Source organism: Panthera uncia, unplaced genomic scaffold (genome assembly GCF_023721935.1).
Source record: "Panthera uncia isolate 11264 unplaced genomic scaffold, Puncia_PCG_1.0 HiC_scaffold_1075, whole genome shotgun sequence".
Lineage (NCBI taxonomy): Eukaryota > Metazoa > Chordata > Mammalia > Carnivora > Felidae > Panthera > Panthera uncia.
The window spans coordinates 2,867-12,013 of NW_026057673.1; the positions used below are offsets into that span (position 1 = coordinate 2,867).

At 53.1% G+C, this 9,147-nt stretch overlaps 1 protein-coding gene across 1 annotated transcript; it reads left to right on the top strand.

The window, feature by feature from the left end:
• Positions 1 to 318: 318 nt before the first annotated feature.
• On the top strand, positions 319 to 8,054 carry LOC125916747 (tubulin alpha-8 chain). The gene is made up of 5 exons (XM_049623048.1): positions 319 to 519; positions 2,162 to 2,384; positions 3,500 to 3,648; positions 5,140 to 5,820; positions 7,536 to 8,054. The coding sequence occupies exons 1-5, from the start codon at positions 319 to 321 to the stop codon at positions 7,827 to 7,829; spliced, it is 1,548 nt and encodes a 515-aa protein (XP_049479005.1). The 3' UTR covers positions 7,830 to 8,054.
• Positions 8,055 to 9,147: the final 1,093 nt, after the last annotated feature.

Here is a 9,147-nt window from a genome sequence, read left to right on the forward strand (position 1 = left end):
CTCTAGCGGTTGCTGAGCTCAAGTCTGCGCCACCGTCCGAGGCTTATGCACTTTTCGAACTAGGTCCGCCTCGTTCCCCGTGTAAAGACCTAAGGCAACAACGGAATAAGGGTATTGCTCCAGAGCTCCAACCTCTCAGATCCAGCACACGCCCCATAGAGAAAGAGAGGGTCGAGCAGACCTGGAGGACTCGGACGACCGAGGCTTTCCCTCCCTTTGGTTTTACAAACTGCCCAATGACCGGCTGCGGCGGGGATATTTCATAAGCTCCCGCCCAATAACGGAGAGGGGGGCGGGCCTCGGCGAGAACAAGACCCAATGAAAGACGAGCAGGGAGTCGGGCCCTGTCCTGCCGCGGCCCAATGGGAGCGCCGCTGGGAGGCATGGCCGGCGGCTCGGCGGGGATATATAAGACCCCCACTAGCCGCTCCGCACCGGGATTCGTGGTGTTGCTGGAGACTCGTAACGCGTCCGCAGTCAACGACCCTCCGCAAACGTCACCTGTCGGGAACAACCATGGTGAGAGGGAGCTGGGGGCACTCGCGGAGTGCACGGTGACGGGGTACTGCACGGGAGAGCGTGCTGGGGGTGCCCGGGGGTCCCCGGTAGGGGCCGGCTGTGCGGCAAAGAGGGGAGGCCGGGGCGCCAAGCAGCCCAGGGTGTGAGGGGCTGCGCGGGGCTTCTCGGAGAGTTTGGCGGGGATTCACGGTGACCACGGTGTGGAGGCTCTGCGGAAAGCCCGGGACGCCCGCGGCGTCCAAGCGCTGCTTTTCTGCGCCCCCTTCCCCGGGAGAGGCGGATGCGAGCTGGAGAAGTGCGCGCTCCAGCAGCGGACCGGATAGAGGTGGCGCCGGGGCACGGGGTCGGCGGGGCGCGGGCGGGGCTCGTCCCGCGCTGAGCTCAGCCTGGGGCCCCCAACCCCGGCGCCGCGGTGCAGCGCGCTGCGGAGTCAGGAACCTGGACCCGCCCGGGTTTCTCCCGCTGCGGCCCGGGACAAAGAGGCGCCCGCCCCCAGCTGCAGTCCCCGCCCACCTGTGAAGTCACACTCCCGCGCTGGAGGCCGGACCTGGGCGGACCTGCAAACTCCAGCAGGTTTCTCCAGTTCTGAACTGTTCCCTGAATGCCTTTGTCTTGCGCGGCCCAACTCCGGCCAGAAGTCAGACCTTGGCCCAGACCTGTCCGGGGGTGTCCGTGAGCTTCTGGTGCCTAAGGAGGAAAATCCTTTGCTGAGCTTCTGGTGCCCAAGCCCCTGAAGTCCCTCAGTTACATCGAAGAGCTCGGGGTGTGAACACAGGCCCCAGGGCCTCACAGGAATCTTGATCCCCGCCTGTGTTCCGGGCCCGTGTAAAGGCCCTGGGGCCGTCTTGCAGGACAGCTGGTGAAATTGCCACACTATTGCCGACTGTCTTAGAAGACCCCCTCCGCGTCTGGGAAGCGTGTGGCCCTTTCAGACAGATCCTCTAGACTCAGGGTTGGGGGTGAAGGACCAGAAGACAGGAGAGTCTGTCCCTTGCAGGAGTTATCTCAGGAGGGCTGAAAGGTGGGGTGAGCCGCCTCCGTGACTGTTGAGCAGTACTTCTCTGGATGGACTCTGTACTGCAGTGGGCAAGGACAAGTGTCCAGAGTCGGGGTATAGCCCCCCAAAAGGGGAGTTTCTGGGTAAACTTTCAAATTGGCTGTAACTCCAGAGCCACTTCCTCAGTTAATCCACAACAGACCTGATACTCTTCAGCACCTTCAGGGTGTGGAGGACCCAGAGTCCCCACGGGGGGAGACCCCTCCTCCTAGGGGTCCAGCGCTAGAGGCTTCTGGGGGGGCCCATCTTGGTGTGTGAGACTCTGGCCTTCCTGTGCCATCCCAGCCGGCACGCAGGGCACGAGGCAGTGGGATTTGGCTGCTTGGCATCAGTTTCTTCTAGTTCCTGCCCCTGAAGACCTAGGCTTAGCTGCCTTTGTTCTCAAGCCCTCAGAAAATGAAAAGAAAATGAGGTAGTTTGGCTCCCAGTGTGGGGAGGTCTGGAAAGGGAACCTAGTCTTTTGGGTTTCAGACCAGGCCTCGGTCTCCAGGGAGGAAAGATAAAAGGGTGCTTCCAGGGCCTTTTCAAGCCCCACCCCACACCCTCCCTCCTCCATTCACACCACTGCTCTGCTTCCCCCAACAGCGCGAGTGTATCTCCATCCATGTGGGCCAGGCCGGGGTGCAGATGGGCAATGCCTGCTGGGAGCTCTACTGCCTGGAGCACAACATCCAGCCCAATGGCACCATGCCCAGCGACAAGGCACTGGGCAGCGGTGATGACTCCTTCAACACCTTCTTCAGTGAGACAGGGGCTGGCAAGCACGTGCCCCGGGCTGTCTTTGTGGACCTGGAGCCTGCTGTCATAGGTGAGTGGGTGCTGTGGGGGGTTCCCCTCCTCTGGCCCATGTTTTTTTTGCGAGCCCCAAAGTCTGTGGGGAGCTGTGCTTAAGGGGAAAAGCTCTTGAAATGCAGGCGACGCCCTGCCAAGAACAACACTGGAGTCTGTTGCTTTTGTCTAGACTCTGACTTCAGCAGGGGTCCTGGGGGCTTTCTGTGCTGAGAGGGGATATCAGTCAATCCTCTCTCTCTGCCCGGAGACTGCCAGATGTTTGAGTCAGGGACCAGACCCAGAATGAAGACTGCAGAAAAGTGTGGATATGAAAGCAGAAACTTTAAACTTCCTTTCTCCTACCCACAGACTCTTGAGGATAATATTGCCTAAGGAACTGGGCACTGAGAACATTCTTAATGGCCCCCTGCTAAACTTTAACTGAACCGGGCCCCTTAATAGCATGTGGACCTATGTGAACTTGGCTGTTGCTGGCTCCCAGGGGGTTCTCTGCTTCTTCCTTTCTGCATCTGGATCTCCTCAGTTTCCTATTCCTAAAAACTTTCCCCCTCCTCCCATCTTTCTAAAGACATCTTTGTAGATGGTAAACTGTGGACTGGGTTTTCTGCATTAGTCTATGTTCTTATCCCAAGCAAAAGTCAAATGAGGGGCGCCAGGGTGACTCAGTCGGTTAAGCGTCTCACTCTTGGTTTCAGCTCAGGTCACGATCTCCTGTCCATTCCCCGCCTCTCCGCGGGGCTCTATGCTGACAGCACAGAGCCTGCTTGGGATTCTCTCTCTCCCTCCCTCTCTCTCTCCCTCTCTCCTCTGCCCCTCTGCATGCTCTCTCTCAAGATAAATAAATCTTTAAAAAAAAAAAAAAAAAAAAGGTGAGATTCTCTTAGACATCCTCTGATCCCTCAGCAAGTGCAAGTTGCTCTGAGGGCAGGGACTATTAAAGGCGCCCCTGACCTACCCCCTCACAGGCCCAGGTAAGGACTTTGCAAGTGGGTCTCTGGAAGGCTGTTTGCTGTCCACGCTCCGTCTTGCGGTTACGCCCAGGGGAGCTTAGCAGCCTAGGTCCTAGCGCCTGTGTCCTTGTGGGGGATGAGACCGGCATCTCTTACCTTTGCCCTCTTTCTTCCCCTCAAGATGGGGTAAGAACTGGCATTTATAGGCAGCTCTTCCACCCTGAGCAGCTGATATCTGGCAAGGAGGATGCTGCCAACAACTATGCCCGAGGCCACTACACTGTGGGGAAGGAGATCATCGATCTTGTGCTGGAGCGAATCCGAAAACTGGTGAGCGGACCAGGTGCCCTTGGCACCTGCAGGCGATCAATGTGTCTTTACCCTCCCTTCCTGGCCTGGGAGGCCTGCCGTGTGCGGAAGAAAGGGAAACCACAGGCCTGTGGCTCTGACAGGAACCCCACGTGTCTTTACGGCTCCTTCCGCTCGTCTGTCTCCTTGGCTTCCTCTAGGGGGAGCTGTGTATCCTGGGTGTGGATCTAGGGCTAGCAGCCCGAATAACCTGTTCTACCCTGAGTCTGTGGACTCAGGCTTCCGGCCTGCTGGTGCCTCGCTATGCCAGGTCTAATTGTCCAATCCAAGCCTTCTTTGAGCTTTGATCCCTCTCTAGCCCCAGCAGGTAGGAGGAAGCTGCCTTGGCAGCCTGGCTTGTTCTTAGATTCCTAAACAGTACTTTTATGCCTGGGAGAGACTCCTGCTTACTGGTTAGTTTTTAACCGCTTCCCAGTTTACCTCATCCCTTGCCTGAGGCACTGAGAACCAGGAGTGAGGCCAACTAGGAGCCAGCACTTTGGCACTGGTCCTCTAGAGGGATTGTTCAGACATACTCTCTGCTGCTCCCTAGTCGAGACTGAGGACTTCCATTGACTTGAGGAATGGGATTCCATGCTTTCTAACGCAAAGTGTACCCCCTAGGCTTAGGATTTTCTTGAAGGGTTTTTCCGGGGTGGGGGTGGGGGGTGTTTTTTGTTACCAATTTGCATAAAGCCTGCTTTTAATGTATTTTTATTGAGAGGTAATTGGCATAGCATTAGTTTCAGGTGTACTATGTAATGAACTGATAGTATATATTGCAAATAAATGGAGAGTTTTTTATGCTACGATACCCATGTGTCCGGTATAGATTGATGCTCTTCTAGTCCAAGGCCCAGCTATATCAGAAGTTACCGTGTGTACTTGTTAAACCTACAGGTTCCCGGGTTCCACTCAGAAGTGAGGGGCCTGGGAACCTATATGTTCAACAGGATACCACCACTGCCTGCCCCCAACTCCCACTCTCCTGCAGCCAGGTGGCAGAGCTACTGAGCTGAGAGGGCCCAGCTCTCCGACTACGAGTCCTATGTCCCACCTGAGCCTCCCCTCCCCCCTCCCCTCACTTGCCACCACATGCACACAGCAGTGTCCTTCTGGGTCATCTGTCCCCTCGAACTCCAAACCCCTTGTAGGTATTCTCTTCTCACCTCTACAGAGGCAAAGCAAAAGAGCATGAGAGAACTTTCTGGAGTCATGGAAATTTCTATATCTTGATTAGTTTGGTAGTATAGGTATACACACTTGTCAAACCGTTCACTGTACATGCAATAAAATATATACACTTCAGTACAAGTTATGCTTCAAAGTTTTTTTTTTTCCTTCTAAATATAGAAGTGAATACTGTCGTAGTTGCATCACAGTAGCCTTGCAGACAGAAGAGCGTTGTCAGAAGGGGGGGGGAGGGCGGGTGATAGGCCATCTGTACCCTAACAGTGTTCTCTCCTACCCTAGACAGACCAGTGCACCGGGCTTCAGGGGTTCCTGATCTTCCATAGCTTTGGGGGTGGCACTGGCTCAGGCTTCACCTCCCTGTTGATGGAGCGGCTTTCTGTTGACTATGGCAAGAAGTCCAAGTTGGAATTTGCCATCTACCCCGCCCCCCAAGTGTCCACAGCGGTTGTAGAACCCTACAACTCTATTTTAACCACGCACACTACCCTGGAGCACTCAGACTGTGCCTTCATGGTGGACAACGAGGCCATCTATGACATCTGCCGCCGCAACCTGGACATTGAGCGCCCCACCTACACCAACCTCAACCGGCTCATCGGCCAGATTGTGTCCTCCATCACTGCTTCCCTGCGCTTCGATGGTGCCCTCAACGTGGACCTCACAGAGTTCCAGACCAACCTGGTGCCCTACCCCCGCATCCACTTTCCCCTGGTGACCTACTCCCCCATTGTCTCAGCCGAGAAGGCCTACCACGAGCAGCTGTCCGTGGCAGAGATCACCAACGCCTGCTTTGAACCCTCCAATCAGATGGTCAAGTGTGACCCTCGCCACGGCAAATACATGGCCTGCTGCATGCTCTACCGTGGAGAAGTGGTGCCCAAGGATGTGAACGCCGCTATTGCCACGATCAAGACCAAGCGCACCATCCAGTTTGTGGACTGGTGTCCCACGGGTTTCAAGGCAAGCCGGGAATGAAGCGGGGGAGGAGGGGTTCGCATGCTGCCTGCGTGCCTGCTAGAGGGGAGATTCCTAGAGAGCCCCAGAGCATGGAAACAAAAGTGCTAGGGATGGGGAGAATCGGGCAAATCACGACTTTTTTATTTGACTTCAAAGCTTGCCCTTACAAAGGGAAAAGTAGGTTTCGTGTCTCTTAGCCTGGCAAATAGGCACTCCCTAGGTTTGCCAGTCAGGTCAGGGAACCCGTCGTTGACATGTGCCAGGGACATACCCACAGAATCCGTCTCCTCGGAAGGGAGTGCTTTTGGAAGCGCGGAAAAGCCTACCATTCAGATAATGGGCAAGACGTGGGTCAGAAGTCTATGAATGCAATCTCTTGAGGAGTAATGAGGAAGAATCTGTTTATATGCCCCGTTCTTTCGTCAGTCTACATTCCCAGAGGGTACTGGGCATATGACCTAGTTTTAAGTTTTATGGGTTTTGTTCCAGTGTGCGATTAGAAAGATTAAAGGTGGCAGCTGAGGCATTTAAGAAAAACACACAGCTTCCTTGCACTGTTGCAGACGTGACCACAACTGGAGGCGAGGCAGGGACTCCTGGTCATAAAGATAATAGCTGCTTGCTAGTTTTGAGAGCTGTCCTATAGCTCAGAACTAGAAACCAGGGGTAGGAAGTCTGGGAGGCGGATTCTCCCAGCTCCATATTAGGAAAGCTTTAGCTACTCAGAGGAAGAGTAGACCGCCTTCAGGAAATAGTAAGCTTGCTCTCATTAGAGGCATTAAGGGGGAAGCTGACCTTTTTTTTTTTTTTTTTTTTTTTCCCCAAACACTGAATATGAAATGTATTTATATGTTCTGAATAGAGCAATGTCTAAAGTAGATTTTCCCAAGGTTTTCTATTTTTTAAAACTATTTTCTAAACTATAGGAAAGTGGAGAGATTAGTTAACAACCATATACCCACTACCTAGATTCAACATCTGACTCTGCTAGGTTTCCTTTATTTTTGCTTTGCTGATCCATATAAACTCATAGGTATTACACACAAGTTTGTTTTGTGTCTAGCAAAATTAATAACACTTCTCTAAAGTAAGAATACCTAGTCAGTATTCAAACTTTCCCAATTTCCACAAATGTGCTCTATAGTCAGTGTTTCAAAGTCAGGGTATAATCAAGGATTAGGCATTATATTTGTCTCTTAAGTCTAATCAAGGATTAGGCATTATATTTGTCTCTTAAGTCTTTTTTTTTTTTTTTTTTTTTTAATGTTTATTTTTGAGAGAGAGAGAGACAGAGCACAAGCAGGGAAGGGGCAGAGAGAAAGGGAAACACAGAATCTGAAGCGTGCTCCAGGCTCTGAGCTGTCAGCACCGAGCCCGACGCAGGGCTCGAACTCACGAACTGTGAGATCACGACCTGAGCCGAAGTTGGACGCTTAACCAATTGAGCCACACAGGCACCCCCATCTCTTAAATCTTTTAATGTAAAACATCCACCCTTTTTCTTGATGTTTTGACTTTGAAGGGACTAGTCTTACCATCTTGAAAGTCCCACATTCTGGATTTGTTTTCTGGTGGTGGTTAACTTGTTCCGTTATCCCTGTGCTTCTTGCAGCCTGGCAAATGTCACACGCCGGTTGACCGGCCCCTTTCCCAGTTATGGGAACCCCTTCCAGGGAACGCAGAACCCAGGGCTTACACTACTTGCTGTTTCTTCTTAGGTTGGCATTAACTACCAGCCGCCCACCGTGGTGCCCGGGGGAGACCTGGCCAAGGTGCAGCGGGCAGTCTGCATGCTGAGCAACACCACGGCCATCGCCGAGGCCTGGGCCCGCCTCGACCACAAGTTTGACCTGATGTATGCCAAACGGGCATTTGTGCACTGGTACGTGGGTGAGGGCATGGAGGAAGGAGAGTTCTCTGAGGCCCGAGAAGACCTGGCTGCCCTGGAGAAGGATTATGAAGAAGTGGGAACAGAGTCTATGGACGGCGAGGACGAGAGTGAGGAGTTCTAGGGGTCCCGGCACCTGCAACGCCTGGGCTCTCTCCCTGGTTTTGTGTCTCTCGTTCCACTGTTTCCCTAACCCCCTACAAATACAATCAATGTCTCAAGTGATGTGGAGCTCTGTGATGTGGAGTTCTGCCCAGCTGTGGGCCTTCACTAACTTTCCCAACTGCCTTATTGCCCTTCTAAGTTAAGGGCCAGGGTGGCCTCTGCCTCTAGGGATTGCAGCCAGGGGAATACCTAATGGAGGATCGATGGTGCTGTCCTGTGCAATCAGACCACCTGACTAATGTTCAGGGGCTCAGGACCCATGCTGTGGTGCTTTGACTTCATGTGGTGGTTCCCTGTGTATCCCCTTATCCCCAGCCCACCGCAAGGAAAGGTAAGCCTTGTAGAGGTTCTGGTGAAAGCTGCTGAAACTTTACCCGTGCCCCCTGCCATTCTGGGGCAGAACGTCTGTCTCCATCTCAATGCCAGGAAGGAATCCAGCGTTTTAACCTATCCTCCCTCCTCATGGCCAACAGAGGGCAGTAGAGGTTGAATCCACATGAATTCACAGGCCATTCTGCAGCAGCCATCTTACAATTTAGGGCTCTACCCCGATGCCATATAAGGGCACTGGGTCCAAGAACCAGCATTCCAAAAGACAGGGGTCTTCAGCCTGGGGCTGTGAACATCTGAAATAGTTTTTAAAGTGATTATGAGCCTTTTAAGGCAAAAACTGTATTTTTTATTTTCAAAGGGGTCCCTGCTGAGAAAGGGACTATTTATTGTTCTAGGATCTAGCCACATAAAGTCTTAGAGATCAGTGCATCAGTCAGGAGAAGGGCCTGGCAGGAGCTAAGCAGTAAACTGGATGGACCCTTCTAGCACAGCCCAGGTTCAAGGAGGTTTCTCTTTAATGTGCTTAACAAATCTCAGCCAGGCAGAAATGTATTCTCTGAAGAGGAGGGATATCTCCATGGGGCCAGGTTCTGCCCCTGGCAAGACCGTTGAGGAGAACCCAGCCCGGTCCCCAAACCCCCCCCCCCCCCCCCCCCCCCCCCAGATGGGTAGGACCTGTGCTTTTGGCCTAAATCTAACTGCTTTGATTTTCAAACATTTAATTCTAGCATTTCACTCAGATGTGTCTGCTTTTTTTAGGCACCAGTGAGCCTTGGGGCTACCTGAATGGGTCACTTAGTGACCTTGCTCTGGGTTCAGGGGACAAGTTTATTCATGTTAACCTAGGAACTAATCCCCAACATCAATGAGCCTTGCTTGATTGATCCCTGGGAGCGGTTTAGTATCCTACAACTCGTTAGCACAGTGCTCAGATCCGGAAGACT

Bases quoted from the DNA above. Each gene is read 5' to 3' on its own strand.
- LOC125916747 (XM_049623048.1), top strand. From the start codon at position 319: ATGAAAGACGAGCAGGGAGTCGGGCCCTGTCCTGCCGCGGCCCAATGG. The intron at 520-2,161 runs GTGAGAGGGAGC...TTCCCCCAACAG, and splicing joins ACCTGTCGGGAACAACCATG to CGCGAGTGTATCTCCATCCA. The intron at 3,649-5,139 runs GTGAGCGGACCA...CTCCTACCCTAG, and splicing joins TGGAGCGAATCCGAAAACTG to ACAGACCAGTGCACCGGGCT.